Source organism: Pezoporus flaviventris, unplaced genomic scaffold (genome assembly GCF_033815535.1).
Source record: "Pezoporus flaviventris isolate CSIRO_AGI_PZ_B2104156 unplaced genomic scaffold, CSIRO_AGI_Pfla_v1 ptg000164l, whole genome shotgun sequence".
Classification (NCBI taxonomy): Eukaryota; Metazoa; Chordata; class Aves; order Psittaciformes; family Psittacidae; genus Pezoporus; species Pezoporus flaviventris.
The window spans coordinates 83,847-101,086 of NW_026892712.1; the positions used below are offsets into that span (position 1 = coordinate 83,847).

At 43.7% G+C, this 17,240-nt stretch overlaps 1 protein-coding gene across 10 annotated transcripts in view; it reads left to right on the forward strand.

Annotated features, from left to right (window-relative positions):
* LOC133283324 (nuclear factor of activated T-cells 5-like) overlaps window positions 1–16,442 on the forward strand; it is a 76,524-nt gene extending 60,082 nt beyond the window's left edge. For 3 of the 10 annotated variants that reach the window (XM_061480011.1, XM_061480012.1, XM_061480008.1), the window contains 3 exons: window positions 7,773–10,176; window positions 11,243–11,489; window positions 12,350–16,442. In XM_061480011.1, coding sequence (XP_061335995.1) covers window positions 7,773–10,176; window positions 11,243–11,481 — 2,643 coding nt within the window. In that variant the 3' untranslated portion in view covers window positions 11,482–11,489; window positions 12,350–16,442. The remainder of the gene's footprint in view (window positions 1–7,772; window positions 10,177–11,242; window positions 11,490–12,349) is intronic. The other 7 variants (XR_009747780.1, XR_009747779.1, XR_009747781.1 and 4 more) reach the window with 7 other exon arrangements.
* Window positions 16,443–17,240: the final 798 nt, after the last annotated feature.

Sequence of the window (17,240 nt, forward strand, 5' to 3'; positions counted from 1 at the left end):
TGGAAAACCTACTTCAGCTTTGGAGGTACAGGTGAGTGAACTGAAGAAAGGAGCAAGGGCCAAGACTGATCATCCCACAATAGCTGTGGCTTCAGTCTCTGGTGAGCAGTTTCCCGGATGGAGTGGAAGAGCTGATTTTACTCCAGCTCCTGTGATAACGAAGAATAATCCCTTTTACCACGACTTAAGTGTCCAACGCTGTGATGACCATTAGAGGGGCCCTCCCTCCAGCCAGGTGGAGGTAGGGGACAGTCGGATTTACTGGACTCTGTGGATCAGATGGCCTGACATATCAGTCCCACAGAAGTATAAGGCTCTAGTAGATACCGGTGCACAGTGTACCCTGATGCCATCAAGCTGTCAAGGGGTGGAACCCATCTATATTTCTGGAGTAACAGGAGGATCCCAAGAGTTGACTGTGCTGGAGGCTGAAATCAGCCTGACTGGGAGGGAATGGCAAAAGCACCCCATTGTGACTGGTCCAGAGGCTCCATGCATCTTCGGCATAGACTAACTCGGGAGAGGGTACTTCAAAGACCCAAAAGGGTGCCGACGAGCTTTTGGTATTGCTGCTTTGGAGACTGAGGGAATTGAGCAGCTGTCCACCTTGCCTGGTTTTTCAGGGGATCCTTCCGTTGTGAGGCTGCTGAAAGTTGAAGAACAGTAAGTGCCAATGGCGACCACAACAGTGCACCGGCGGCAATATCGCACTAACCGAGACTCCCTGATTCCCATCCATAAGCTGATCCGTAGACTGGAGAGTCGGGGAGTGATTAGTAGGACCCGCTCGCCCTTTAATAGCCCCATAAGGGCAGTGCGAAAGTCTACCTGAGAGTGGCGACTAATGGTAAACTTTTGTGGCCTGAATGAAGTCACACCACCCTTGAGTGCTGCCATACCATACACGCTAGAACTTCATTATGAACTGGAGTCAAAGGCAGCCTAGTGATATGTCACGATTGATAGTGCCAATGCATTTTTCTCAATTCCTTTGGAAGCAGAGTTCAGGCCACAGTTTGCTTTTACTTGACGGGGCGTCCAATTCACTTGGAACAGACCGCCCCAGGGGTGGAAACACAGCCCTACCATCTGGCATGGACTGAACCAGACTGCACTGGAAAAGGGGCAAGCTCCAGAACACCTGCAATACATTGATGACTTTATTGTGTGGGGCGATTTAGCGGAAGAAGTCTTTGAGAAAGGGAGGAAAATAATCCAAATCCTGCTGAAAGCTGGTTTTGCCATAAAACGGAGTAAGGTCAAGGGACCTGCACAGGAGATTCAATTATTGGGAATAAAATGGCAAGATGGATGTTGCCAGATCCCCACAGATGTGATCAACAAGGTAACAGCAATGTCTCCACCAACTAATAAGAAAGAAACGCAAGCTTTCTTGGGTGCAGTGGGGTTCTGGAGAATGCACATCCCAAATTACAGTTTGATTGTAAGCCCTCTCTATCATGTGACCCGGAAGAAGAATGATTTTAAATGGGTCCCTGAGCAACAACAAGCCTTTGAGCAAATTAAACACGAGATAGTTCATGCAGCAGCCACTGGACCAGTCCAGACTGGGACAGATGCAAAATATGTAATCTACACTGCAGCCGGGATGAACGGTCTTACCTGGAGCCTCTGGCAGGAAACTCCAGCAGGGATTTGAGGTTGACCACTCTGTTTTTGGAGTTGGGGATACAGACAATCTGAGGCCATCTATACCCCAACTGAAAAAGAGATCTTGGCGGCCTATGAAGGGGTTTGAGCTGCTTCAGAAGTAATTGGCACTGAAGCACAGCTTCTCCTGGCAACGTGGTTGCCCATGCTGGGCTGGATGCTCAAAGGCAGGGTCTCCTCTATACATCATGCAACCGATGCTCCATGGAGTAAGTGGGCTGCACTAATTACACAACGAGCTTGAATAATAAATCCCAGTTGTCCAGGCATTCTAGAAGTCATCATGGACTGGCCAGAGGGCAAAGATTTTGGAATGTCACCAGAGGAGGAGGAGGTGATGCGTGCTGAAGAGGCCCCACCATATAATAAACTGTCAGAAAGTGAAAAGCAGTATGCCTTGTGTACTGATGGTCCTTGCTGTATTGTGGGAAAGCATCAGGGATGGTAGGCAGCTGTATAGAGTCCCTGACGACAAGTGGAAGAAAATGCTGAAGGAGAGGGTATATCGAGTCAGGTTTTTTGAGGTGAAAGCCATTCCGCTGGCCTTGGACACTGCTGAACGAGAAAAATGGACAGTAATTTTTACTGACTCATGGATGGTGGTGGCAAATGCCCTGCGGGGGTGGTTGCAGCAATGGAAGCAGAGCAACTGGCAACGCAGAGGGAAACCTATCCAGGCTGCCGCAGTGTGGCAAGATATCACTGCACAGGTACAGAACCTGGTGATGAAGGTACGCCACATAGGTGCTCATGTACCCAACAGTCGGGCCACTGAGGAACACCAGAACAATCAACAAGTAGATAAAGATGCTAAGATTGAACTAGCTGAGATGGACTTGGATTGGCAACATAAGGGTGAATTATTTTTAGCCCGGTGGGCCCATGACACTTCAGCCCATCAGGGCAGAGATGCAATATATAGATGGGCTCATGATTGAGGAGTGGACTTAACAATGGACACTATTGCCCAGGTTATTCATGAGTGTGAAACATGGGCTGCAATTAAGCAAGCCAAGCAGTTCAAGCCTCTTTGGTATGGAGGGTGATGGCTGAAGTGCAAATATGGGGAGGCCTGGCAGATAGACTACATCACACTCCCACTAACCCGCCAAGGCAATTACCACGTGCTTACCATGGTGGAAGCAATCACTGGAGGGCTGGAAACATATGCTGTGCCCCACGTCACTGCCTGGAACACTATCCTGGGCCTTGAGAAACAGATTTTGTGGTGACATGGCACACCAGAGAGAATTGAGTCAGACAATGGGACTCATTTCCAGAATAACCTTACAGACTTTAGGGCCAAAGAGCATAGCATTGAGTGGGTATATCATATCCCCTGCCATGCACCAGCCTCTGGGAAAATCGAACGGTACAATGGGCTGTTAAAAACTACACTGAGAGCAAGGGGTGGGGGAATTTTCAAGCACTGGGATACACACTTACCAAAGGCCACCTGGTTGGTCAACACCAGAGGATCTGCCAACAGGACTGGCCCAGGCCAGTCAGAACTTATACATATTGTAGAGGGGGACAAAGTTCCTGTTGTGCATATGAAGAATTAGCTGGGGAAGACAGTCAGGGTTATTCCTGCTTCAGGTAAAGGCAAACCCACTTGTGGGAGTGATTTTTCTCAGGGACCTGGATATACTTGGTGGGTAATGCAGTAAGATGGGGAAGTCTGATGCATACCTTAAGGGGTTTTGATTTTAGGGGAAAACAGCCAATGAACTTAATTGTATGCTGTTGCCTGCTGTGTAATACTTTTATAGCCCATCAACTATAACTAGCAACGCAGAGGTAAACCGATCTGGGCTCCTGCACTGTGGCAGGATATCGCTGCCTGGGTGCAGAACCTGGTGGTGAAGGTACGCCATGTAGATGCTTATGTGCCCAATAGTCAGGCCACTGAGGAACACCAGAACAGCCAACAAGTGGATAAAGCTGCTAAGATTGAAGTGGCTCTGATGGACTTAGATTGGCAACATAAGGGTGAATTATTTTTGGCCTGGTATGCCCATGACACTTCAGGCAATCATGGCAGCAATGCAACATATAGATAGGCTCGTGATCAAGCGGTGGATTTAACAATGGATGCTATTACCCAGGTTATTCATGAGTGTGAAACACGTGCTGCAGTTAAGCAAGCCAAGTGGTTATAGCCTCTTTGGTATGGAGGATGATGGCTGAAGTATCAATATGGAATGCCTTGCAGATTGATTATATCACACTCCCACCAACCTACCTAGGCAAGTACCATGTGCTTACCATGGTGGAAGCAACCACTGGATGGCTGGAAGCATGCCACTGCCCGGAACACTATCCTGTGCCTTGAGAAACAGATTTTGTGGCGAGACAGCACCCCAGAGAGAATTGAGTTAGGCAATGGGACTCATTTCCGGACAAACTTATAGACACTTGCCCCAGTAAGCATGGCATTGAGTGCGTATGTCACATCCCCTACCATGCGCCAGCCTCTGGGAAAATCGAACGGTGCAATGGTACAATGGGCTGTTAAAAACTACACTGAGAGCATGGGTGCTGGGACTTTCAAACATTGGGATACACATTTACCAAAGGCCCCCTGGTTGGTCAACACCAGAGGATCTTCCAACAGGGCTGGCCCAGCCCAGTCAGAACTTTTACATACTGTGGAAGGGGATAAAGTTCCTGTGGTGCACCTAAAGAATTTGCTGGGAAAGACAGTCTGCTTCAGGTAACGGCAAACCCACTTTGCCCGGGGACCTGGATATACTTGGTGGGTAATGCGGGAAAATGGGGAAGTGGAGTGTGTACCTCAAGGGGATTTGATTTTAGGGGAAAACAGCGAATGAACTCCATTGTATGCTGTTGCTTGCTATGTAGCACTTTTATAGCCCACCAACTAGATGTCTTCAGGTCACCAGCGACTGCCCCTGACTTCCCTCCAACCATCATTACAACAAAGAATGAACTTTGATGAAACCAGACGAGTTCTGCACCAATCCAAAACTGCACACAGCCTCTGCTGCTCTGAAAGACTGTTACAAGAGATGGAGCCTGACATCATGGACCAGATGAACTCAGCAGCTTTATAGGGATTGGTCCATGCACTAAGGAATGATCTCTCTCTCATTGTGTGGATCTGTATGTATTTATGTACTTATATGTATATGAAATAAGAGTGATGGTGTATTGAGAATGTAGGATCTGAGCATGATGTGAATGGTATGGAATAAGGGGTGGATACTGTCCTGGGTTCAGCATTCGCAGTCAATTTTCTCCTTCTTAGTGGCTGGTGCAGTGCTGTGTTTTTGACTTTCAGCCTGGGAACACCACTGATAACACCTATGTTTTCAGTTGTTGCTCAGTAATGTTTGCTCTGACCAAGTATTTTGTGAGTCTCGTGTTCTGCCAAGGACAAGGGGAAGCTGGGAGGAAGCAGAGACAGGACACCTGACCCAAACTGACCAAAGAGCTATTCCATACCACAACACATCATGCCCAGTATATAAACTGTGGGCAGTTGCACAAAAGGGCTAGATCACTGCTCTGATCGGGCTGAGTATTGGAAAAGCGGGTGGTGAGCACTTGTATTCTCTTCCCTTGTTATTTATTTCCCTTATCGTTATTATTATTTGTGGTAGCAGTAGTGGGTTTGTATTATACCTCAGTTACTGGACTGTTCTTATCTCACCCTTTGGGAGTTACATTCTTTCGTTTCTCCTCTTCTATCCCTGGAGGAAAGAAGGAGGCTGTTAACCCAGGAAGCTGGGAAATGGTAACACAAAAAAAAAACCAAAAAACAAAAAAAGGTGGAACAGGGCAATTAAAAGCAAGGAGTTTCCTCCTAAATCTGATGTCCCCACCCAGAACCGCTTCAGAGTTCTGCAGGGGGCTAATGAGGAAGCACACATCTAACCACATGAACATGTGGGTCATCATTAAATGGAGAACAACTAAGGAGGACATTATTCTGGGGATCTCTTACAGACCACCTGATCAAGAGGACTTTATAGACAGATAGGAACAGTCTCATGCTCGCAGGCCCTTGTCCTCATGGGGGACTTCAACCACCCTGATATCTGTTAGAGGGATGGTACAGCCTGGCAAAGCAATCCAGGAGGTTCCTCGATTGTGTGGAAGACAACTTCCTTCTGCAAGTAATAGAGGAGCTGACAAGGAGAGGTGCCATGCTTGATCTCGTGCTCACCAACAGGAAAGGGCTGGTAGGATATGTGATGCTCCAGGGAAGCCTTGGTTGCAGCGATCATGCGATGGTTGAGTTTGAGATCCTCAGGACAGTGAGAGGAGTCTGTAGCAAGCTGACTGTCCTGGACTTCAAAGGAGCAGACTTTGGCCTCTTCAGGAACCTGCTTAGTAAGGTTCTATGGGATATAGCCCTAGAGGGTAGGGGGGCCCAAGACTGTTGGTTGACATTCAAGGGTCACCTGCTACAAGCTCAGGAGTGTTGTGTCCCGACTGGAAGGAAATGGAGCAAGAGGGCCAGGAGACCTCCTTGGATGGATAAGGAGCTGCTTAGGAAACTTAGAGGGAAAAAAGGATTCTTATAAAAGGTAGAAGAAATGGTAGGTGGCCTGGGAATAATACAGGGATGTTGTCCTCCCGGACAACAGCTTCCAAACTAGGGACCAGGTTAGGAAAGCTAAGGCCCAGTTAGAATTAAACTTGGCTAGGGATGTGAAAGATAACAGGAAGGGATTCTGTAGATACATAGTGAATAAAAGATAGACTAGGGACAATGTGGGCCCTCTCCGGAGGCTATCAGGAGAGCTGGCTACCCTGGATTTGGAGAAGGCTGAGGTTCTTAATGACTTTTTTGCTTACAGCTGGGTCCGGGCAGTCCCAGGCCCAGCTACAGATTGGATGGAGAAGAGATTCAGGGCAGCCCTGCAGAGAAGGACCAAGGGTGTTGGTCGATGAGAAACATAACATGAGCTGGCAATGTGAGCTTGCAGCTCAAAAAGCTAACCATATCCTGGGCTGCATCAAAAGGAGCATGACTAGCAGGTCGTAGGAGGTCTCCTACGTTGGAGATATTCAAGGCCCGCCTGGACAAGTTCCTGTGTGATGTACTCTAGGTTACCCTGCTCTTGCAGGAGGGTTGGACTAGATGATCTTTTGAGGTCCCTTCCAACCCTTAGGATTCTGTGATCCTGCACCTCTACTCTGCTCTCGTGACACCTCACTTGGAATATTGTGGCCAGTTCTGGTGTCCTCCACATAAAAAGGATATGGAACTGCTGGAACAAGTCCAGAGGAGGGGCACAAGATTGATCAGGGGACTGGAGCACCTCCCATATGAAGACAGGCTGAGAAAGTTGGGGCTGTTCAGCCTGGAGAAGAGAAGGCTGCATGGAGACCTCATAGCAGCCTTCCAGTATCTGAAGGGGGCCTTTAAGGATGCTGGGGAGGGACTCTTCATTAGGGACTGTAGTGACAGGACAAGGGATAACAGGTTAAAACTTATACAGGGGAATTTTTGTTTGTATATAAAGAGGATGTTTTTTACTGTGAGGGTGGTGAGGCACTGGAATGGGTTGCCCAAGGAAGTTGTGAATGCTTCATCCCTAGCAGTGTTCAAGGCAAGGTTGTACAGAGGCTTGGATGACTTGTTTTAGTGTTAGGTGTCCTTATCCATGGCAAGTGGGTTGGAACTTGATGATCTTAAGGTCCTTTCCAACCCTAACTATTCTATGATTTTATAAGACTCCATTGCGCTAACAGCGGTTTTCCAGGCTGGCTAACTTCCCTGTTTTGAAGGTTCACTGAACCCATGCCAAACAGTACTTTTCCATTCCTGTGTGTTTCACCATGGGCCATTATCGTCTGACACAGACACAGAACTAGTAAATTACTTTAAGAATATTGTTTTAATCACTTCCTAGTTTTGCTTTCATTAAATTGTACCTTGACTTTTTCTGTGAAATAGCATTTCCATTGCTAGTCATTTCCTAATTTTTTTTTGTTATGTAAGAAGCACTATATACATAGCCAGCAAATCTTCCATCTGATATTTCCTGGACATAGTGGATTGGTGGAAATTTTGTAAGCATAACCCAAGTAAGCTTAAAAATTGCTTAATGTCTGGTTCATTTTAGGCTTCAAGTGTTGTTGGACCAGCTCAACAAACACTGGAAAACAGTATGTCCAGCATATCAACTTCTGCTTCTCATTTACCTTCTGAAAATGAAAACCAGCAGCAAATACAGACGAAGCTGTATAATCCAGAGACACTAATTACTATCCAAACACAGGACATTTCCCAGCCTGGTAGCTTTTCAGCAGTCTCTACTTCAGGTCAGCTGCAGAGCAGTGATACGTTATTGCAGCAAGCTGCACAGTTCCAAACAAGAGATTCCCTAACCAGGGAAGTCTTGCAATCAGATGGCACAGTGGTCACTTTGTCACAATTAACTGATGCATCACAACAGTCTACACTCTCAGAACCAGCACAGGCATTTCAGGAACAGATTTCATCAAGTATTTTCTCATCAGGAAGTGGTGTGAGTAAGTTACAGAACACTATCCAGCAACTGCAAGTTGGAAATTTTCCAAGAAACACTGCTACTGGCAGCAATAGGAATGTTGACTTGGTGCAACAGGTATTGGAAGCTCAACAGCAGTTATCCTCTGTTTTATTTTCCGGTTCAGACAGCAGTGAGGATGTTCAAGATCAGCTAAATGCAGATATCTTTCAGCAAGTTAGTCAGATACAAAATAGTGTAAATCCTGGGATATTTTCCTCATCAGACACAGCTGTTCATTCCAGATCAGAGAACCTTTTGCCTGGACGAGCTGAAAATGTTCACTCACAACCTGAAAATGCATTGTCCAATCAACAGCAGCAGGCGATGGAGACTTCTGCTGCAGTGGTGATAGGAATCCAACAAAAAATTTGCCAGGCTGCAACACAGATGCAATCTGATTTGTTCTCTTCAACATCAGGAAATGGAGCCCTCCAACAGTCACCTGTTTACCAGCAGGCTTCTCACATAATGAGTGGGTTATCAACAAGCGAAGACATGCAAATACAGTGTGAATTATTCTCTTCATCTCCTGGTGTTTCTGGAAGTGATACTACTCCTACTGCTCAGCAGCAGGTCTCCAACAATGGACATACTATGTTTCAGGCCGCAAATTCTGCAAGTGGCGAAGGAGCTTCAGAACAGAACAAACAGATGCAAAGTACTGTCTTTCAGACCATGGTTCAAATGCAGCATAGTGGAGAAAGTCAATCTCAAGTTAATCTGTTTTCAGCTACTAAAAACATGATGGCTGTTCAGGCAAGTGGAACTCAACAACAAGGAGGTGGTCTATTCCAGCAGAGCGAAGAAATCATGTCTGTTCAGTCAGGAAGCTTTATGCAGCAGTCTCCACATTCTCAAACTCAGCTTTTTCACTCTCAGAATCCTATTGGTGATACTCAGAATATATCACAGGAAACACAAGGCTCTATTTTCCACAGTCCAAATTCCATTGTCCACAACCAGACCAGTACCAATTCCTCAGACCAACTGCAGCCTCCAATGTTCCACTCACAGAACACCATCGGTATATTGCAAAGCTCTTCAGTTCCTCAAGACCAACGGTCTGCTGACATGTTCCTTTCCCAGAGTTCAATGAGCAATGCTGCAACTCAAGAACAGGTATCATTCTTTACAAGCCCAAATTCCATTTCTCCTCTTCAGACAGCAACAAACACTGAACAGCAGACTTCTTTCCAGCGGCAGACAGAGATAGCTCACATCCAGAGTTCTATGCTTCCCCAAGAACAGCCCCAGACTCAGCCTACTCAGCAAGGTTTGTTTCAGTCTCAAGTGTCACTAGGCTCCATCCAGTCCAGTTCAATTCCTCAGAACCAACAAGGAACTATTTTCCAGCCTCAGCATTCAATAGTTGCTATTCAGAGTAGTCCTCCATCTCAAGAACAGCAGCAGCAGCAACAGCAAAACATGATGTTCAGTAATCAAAATGCAATGAGTACAATTGCTTCTCAAAAGCGGAACATGATTTTCAATCCAAATCAAAACCCAGTTACCAATCAGGAGCAACAAGGCCAGTCCATTTTTCATCCACAGACTAACATGACATCAATGAACCAGGAGCAGCAGCCCATGCAATTCCAGAGTCAGAGTACTGTGTCTTCTCTTCAGACTTCTGGATCCAGCCAGGCTGAAGCACAGCAGCCAGCCATCTTCCATAACTCACCCCAGATTCAGTTGGTCCAAAGTTCATCAAGTTCTCAAGAGCAACAAGTCGCACTCTTCATCTCTTCAGCTTCCATGTCTGCTTTACAGAATAGTATGAGCCAGCAAGAGATGCAGCAGTCTCCTATGTACTCTTCTCAAAACAGCATGGCAGGAATGCAAGGAACTGCTTCTCCTCCACAGCAACAAGCTGCTTTATTCCACAACACAGCAGGAGGTGCTATCAACCAGCTGCAGAATTCTCCTGCTTCGCCTCAGCAAGCATCAGGAATATTCCTGTTTGGCATTCAAAACAGTAAGTGATAGATGCCTATTCTGAGTTTACAATTTAGAAGAGCTACTCATTGGAGTCCACAAGACTCAATTCTAAGATAATTAAAAAAAAATAAATAAATAAATCATGGAATAAGTAATGTAGAACCTCAGTTGAGAATATACTCATCATGGTGCTCTGGATGTTACTGATTTTGCATAAGAACTCTTAGCTTAAATACCTCTTTTGGTTGTCCTACACTTAGGATTAACATGTGACAAGACCACCTTAGAACTGTGTGTATAGATACTTATGTAGAAATAAATATCTATACAATATATTCTAAAAATATTATTAATAACACTATACAAATAATATGTAAAATACATGTACATACATGTTAAAGGGTTATGCCATCTTAAGACATCTCCACTAATCTTTCTCTTGCTGCATTTGGTTTCCACAGTTTACACAATGGCTTTGTGGAGAAGAGAAGGCTCTAGGGAGACCTTAGAGCAGCTTCCAGTGCCTCAGGGGGCTGACAGGAAAGCTGGAGACAAGGCCCTGTAGGGACAGGAGAAGGGGGAATGGCTTTAAACCAACAGAGGGAGATTTAGATGAGATATTAGGAAGTTCTTCCCTGTGAGGGTGGTGAGGTGCTGGAACAGGTTGCCCAGAGAAGCTGTGGCTGCCCCATCCCTGGTAGTGTTCAAGGCTAGGTTAGAGAGGGCTTGGAGCAACCTGGTCTAGTGGAAGGTGTCCCTGCCCATGGCAGGGAATTTAGAACTGGATGAGCTTTAATAAGGTCCCTTTCAACCCAAATCATGCTATGATTCTATGATTCAGCACTTCCCTTATGCTCTGCATTTTGTTTTTCTTTTAGCTAAGTGTTGTCCTCTGGGGTGTTAATAGGGTTTGGTTATAATACAGGGTCCGTATATTCCATACATACACCTTGAAACCCTGAGGGAGTGGTGAGCAGGGGTGGCCATGTGAACAAAAGTGCCTATAACTTTCTACACAGCTCATATGTAAAGAACTTGGCTGATTCACTGCATGTGTTAAACTAATTTAAATGGTACTCTGTTTTTCACTTACTGTTTAACAGACTGTGGCCAGCTGCTAACTTCTGGACCAGCGACGTTGCCTGATGAGTTGATGGCTATAAGTCAGCCGGGTCAGCCACAGAGCAAGGGACAAGCAGCTGTGCCCACACTTCTCTCCCAGCAGATATCTGAGACGTCTCCACTACCTTCAGCTATGGCAACCAACCAGAATATTGAGAAAATAGATGATCTGCTCGTGTCATTGCAAAACCAGGGGAACAATATAACTGGCTCCTTTTAATTAGTCAAGTAAGTAATTTGTTTGGGTTTCTGGGCTCTTTGCATGCAGGCTTTTGTTCAGTAAGTCTTTACTTTGGAGTGTTAGCTAAATACCAGTGGTTAGGATGAAGAGTTATTTTAAAACAGTCAAAGATCAGAATTTGTATGAAATGGTTGGTTGAGATTGGTTCTTGTTGTTCAATTGCTGTATGTTTTATCATCTGCTGATAGGGTGTAGTACTTGATGAAGAAGGAAGGTAGATAACTGACAGCTTGGCAGATAAAAGTGTTATGAAATACAACTATAGTTAAAAACTTAAGGCTTATTGAGTAAGTAACATCTCAAATCTGTACTATTCTGAAGTTGCCCCCAGGGATCCAGTAATGTAATGTGAAAACAAGTTTAGGTAGAATATGGCAGCTGTTGAGAGTGTGCAACATGCTGAGTCTTTGTGAAAACACCATCAGCTGTTACTAGGAAACATTCTGCTTTTAAAAGGTGCCTTTTTCAGTGAGGTGAAAGAGGCTTTGACTACAAATGAGTACCAAGAACCAGGAGGACTGTGGAATCTAGTATTGTCCACAGTGTGTAACTTGGCACTAGTTAACTCTGTTGCTGTCCTAAATCCCCTGTAAGTTTCACTTAAGTGATACACTTCATTTTCTAATATAAACTGTTGGGGTTTTTTTTAATTTTATTTAAGTTATAAACTTAAATTAAAAAAAGTGGAAGGAGAATAATGCTGCTTTGTGAGAGTGCTGCATTCTGATACTGAGTTTCATGTCTGCTGGTGAGCAACACTTTCAAGATGAAGGAACTAAACTGAAGTAAGGGGCTGGCTTTTGTTAGTTATGTTTTAACTCTTTTGCTTGCTTGTTTTTTCCTGCAGAAATTCTGTGAAGAAAAAAGTGATGATTTCCCAGATACTCTCAGACCTTCTGACTCTGGATTAGGCTGTGTGGAACTGATTGCTTCTGTCAGTGGCCCTCTTCTCTAAAGAGCACACACATGGCCAATTGCAGCATCTAGCACCTAAGGCTATGACCATAGTATTTGGGATTTGTAGTGCAATGCTGAAAAGCTATGCTTTGTTTTACAAGAGCATGGGATTGTACCATTACCAGATTCCTAAGCCTCATTAACAGTGGGGTGCTCTTTGACTTTAAAGCATATCTGATCAGCTATTATTGTTGTTAGAAGGTAATACATGTCACCATATTTACTTTTTTTCCTCCTCTTCCTTCTTCACATCCCCTCTTTTGACTGGAAAAGCTTGTGAAGCAGAAACATCAAATGCCTGTGCCATGAGCCATGACTCATAGCTGTCAGTAAGTGAAGGGATTGTTTTAGAATTGAGTGGGAGAGCTAATACTGTGATTTGCTAATTGCAGTAGGCAGCAATGACAAATTGATAACTATAATCAGCAAGCAGAGAATTGTTTGTTTCTGTAGATAGCCAGAGGTGGGTGCTTCCCATCTGCAGATGTGATTAATCATTTTCCATGTCTCTTATGTGTAACTGTACATGGAGCAAGGGTTTGGTGGCTCTAAAATGAAGACATGAAGGGGAACTTTCAGTTAAATTTTGCTCTTAAAATCTTGTCCTCTAAAATACCTTCTAAAGAATGTTCTGCCTGGCTGAGGAAAGAACTCTGTCTCTCGCTCTGACTGGATGGGTTAGAACTCTGTAAAGCTGCATTAGCTGTTCTCAAAACAGTCTTCTCCCTTCCATTCTTTTCATGGTTTTCCTTCTCTCTTCCCCAGTTTCATATTGTGTTTTAAAAAAAGGCATAAATATCCTACTGGCTTTAAATGCCAGAAGCAGCTTTTAGAAATCCATGGCATTAAATTGCTTAGTCAATAGAAGCTTTGACAAATAATCAAGAATTAAGGAGAGGGGAAGCAATTTCTCCACCACCTTCTAAATGCAGGAACCCCCCTTAACCAGGCATTTTCCAGCTGTTACTGATGTAAATCTTCAGCTTGACTTTACTCCAAGTTAGGGGCAAATTACATAATTTTTAAGCATTCTGGAAAATTTCACTTAATCCTGAACTGTTGCATCTTTGTAGCATATTGAGCTCACTGCAGTTTTGAAGTGATTATTTTTCCCTACCAACAGTCCCCCAAATCTAGTTTCTAGATGGTCATGTTTCAATTTAAAAACTAAAAAAAAACCCCATTGACTGATGTTACAGAATATAAGAACAACCCACTTCAGATCATGCAGTTGCATTGTGAGGTATGTGAATTTTTTGGGTGCTCCAACTATCCAGAAAGTTTTGTGAATTCTCACTACAACCTCATTCAGATCTTTGTTTCTTCTGCATGTAGAAAGCTGTTGCTGCCTTGAGACTCAGACAGCTGTCATGTATGGCGATTATGCCTTGATAGAGTGTAGTTCGTATCATGTCATTTTACATTTTTGTTATTTTAAATAACAAAGACTAGTCTGTAAATGGTTTTCTAAGTTCTTCTAGTCTGTTTACCGTGTTTTTTCCCTTAACTTGTGTGTGTAATTGAGCCATGTAGAAAGTTTGTTTAATGGATTTTCCTATTTGTCAGTCTGTCCTGCCGTTCACTTTCTCTGTCTCTCTCTTTCTCTCCCTCATTGAGAGGCAATGAATTACATTTTCAGTAGTAAGGTTTCTTGCCGATATGAAGGGAACTTTTCAGAAAGAGACCTGCTCTTGGTCATTTAATTTTGAATACAGTTTTCAATCGTTCAGGTTTTGGATGGTTTATATCTAACGTGTGTTTCATTTTTTTGGAAAGCTATATTTTGTATTTAGGAAATGGTATACTATTTTGCTATTTGTACTGAGTGAGTACACTGGCATAAATATACAAATTTATATACATATATATATAATATTCTTTTTGCCACACATTTTTGTGGTAAACTTGTGAGTTTGTCTGATGCTCTACCACAACATGACATCTGATAACTGGGGCAGGGTGGGGTTTGTCATGTCTTTATTGAGTATTTAATTACTTTTTGCAACATAACTTGTTCATCTTTCACCATTCCATCAGGCAGTTTATTGTTCCAACTGACTATGAGAAGCTTCCCTTTGTGTTTTGATGTGTCTGTCACTCAGCAATATGACCTAGTAAGGAAACTCATAGGAACTTAGGCATATATAAAGTAACAGGGTTTCATTCAGAATGAGCCATTCAGCTTTTTTCCACTATCATTGTCTATTTAATATTTTTATTATCAATGCCTCTGTGTTTTAATTCTTAGTTTATGATTATGCTAAAATGTTTAAAATTTTAATCATGATAAAAAAAATCCCTGCTTCCTAATGTCCAGAGCTGCTTTAACCCTGAACCATACTTTCTCTTTCTGCAACTTATTTTTTATTTCCTGATAAGACAAGATATTAACAATCTCGTTATGGTTCATGACATGAAAGCAGCAGCCTTGCAGCATTGACTAAATGCTATGTGAGGCTATGTAGGAGACTGAGAATTATGGACCGAAGCAACTTCCAGATGCTTGTGGAAGTCAATAGCTAGTTATTTGAAAATGAACTAGTGGCTTTTGCAGGATCACAGTCCCACGACAAGCTGCTGGATGTCATCCAGAGCCTTCATACACAGAAGAAGTAATAGGAATGATAAATTCACTTGTGTGCTGCTTCAGTTTGTTCCATTGTTCCAAAGGGGTGTATCCTTACATGGAAGTGCTGTTGGTCAGTGTCAAGTCACCAGGGACCAATTCTCCATTTAACAAGATGGGTGTCCAAAAGAGAACTTCATACCAAGACTGCTACAGTTCCAGGGGAAGGGTATGTCTGAATTGTGTGCTGTTTTGGGTTGATCATGAAGAAAAGAGAAAAAAAAATCTAAAGTAAATTAGAAAAGGCCTGTGCTATCATGTTTTTTGCTTCTGGATAACGCCTTTTCTTGTGTTAAATTTGTCATGTTCATTTTAGGTCAGTGTTTAAATGTACAACACTTGGAACATGTGATTGGTTATAAAAAGCATGTCTTCTGAATGAAGAAATTGCTCAGCAGTTGATCAGTGGTTGCAGACAGCTGTTACAAAGGATAAAGAGAGGTTTGATAAGCCAATAAAGAGCTTAAAGATGGGCTGCAGGATTTCATGGCAGAAAGACCCAATAACAAGTGTGAGCCACATCTGTATTTTATCAGTCCTAAACATTTACTTTTGGAATTTAAGCAGTTGATATTGATAATTGGAGCTTACTCTGCCTTTTTTCTTTTATTTTAATCCCATTCCTGTATTTACTCCTTTACTCTGGTGTGCCTGTGATCTGTGAGTAGATGGATGGAGCCTGCAGAAATGAAGTGGTGACATCATGTCTAGTCCATTTTGGGTGAGAAAGAAGATACTGAGATATCAGTCTCTCTAAATGTAAAGTTCCCAATGACATTACTCTATAAGGGGAAGTTACTATCATATCCACAGAGCAGCAATGAAGTATGGAAGATACTACTGGGTGAAAATGAAAAACTGTAGACCTGCATTGCTGGGATGGGTTTTAAGTGTCTTGTTTTTTTCTGCTGCTTGAGCTCGCTTCTGCAAGAACTGTTAAGTTTAAACCTGCACGTTCAATGTGGACACTACCCTTCAGCTGTGTGTGCCTCTAACACACCCATGGTCCGCTCTCTGCACGGCATCTGTGGGGTGTTGGGATTCACAGAACACCCATTTGTTGGCACAGGTTAAAATCTGGGGAAAGGTACCCGTTAGCCACCACTTGTGACTGCTGCATGCGTTCTCTTGGCTGCTTATATGGGTTTATGTGTATCTATATGTATATAAAATCATGAGTAGCACATAATGCACAGTTATCAGCTAAGTGTCTCTTCTGGCAGGAAGTTATTGGTTCTTTCTGCTTAATTAGAAAGTCTATGTTTTGTTATTAATTGCCTCCCCACTGTCCTATTTTTCAGAAGTTATTCAAGCCAAATGCTTTGTTATTATTTTAACATAAAAATAATTCCAGAAATTGTAGCATCATAGAATAGTTAGGGTTGGATAGGACCTTAAGATCATCTAGTTCCAACCCCCCTGCCATGGGCAGGGATGCCTCACACTAAACCACGTCGCCCAAGACTGTCCAACCTGGTCTTGAACAATGCCAGGGATGGAGCATTTACCACTTCTCTGGGCAACCTGTGCCAGTGCCTCACCACCCTCACAGTAAAGAACTTCTTCCTTATATCTAACCTGAACTCCTCCTATTTAAGTTTAAACCCATTACCCCTTGTCCTGTCACTACAGTCCCTGAAGAAGAGTCTCTCTCCAGCATCGTTATAGGCCCCCTTCAGATACTGGAAGGCTGCTATGAGGTCTCCACGCAGCCTTCTCTTCTCCAGGCTGAACAGCTCCAATTTTCTCAGCCTGTCTTCATACAGGAGGTGCTCCAGCCCCCTCATCCTCCTTGTGGCCCTCCTCTGGACTTGTTCCAAGAGTTCCATGTCCTTTTAATGTTGAGGACACCAGAACTGTACACAGTACTCCAAGTGAGGTCTCACAAGAACAGAGGGGCAGGATCACCTCCTTTGACCTGCTGGTCATGCTCCTTTTGATGCAGCCCAGAATACAGTTGGTTTCTGGGCTGTGAGTGCACACTGAATTTGGCTCATGTTCATTTTCTCATTGACCAACACTCCAATTCCTTCTCCACAGGGCTGCTCTGAATCACTTCTCCACCCATCCTGTAGCTGTGCCTGTGTTTGCCCTGACCCAGGTGTATGACCTTGCACTTTGTATTGTTGAACTTCTTTAGGGAAACAATGCCATC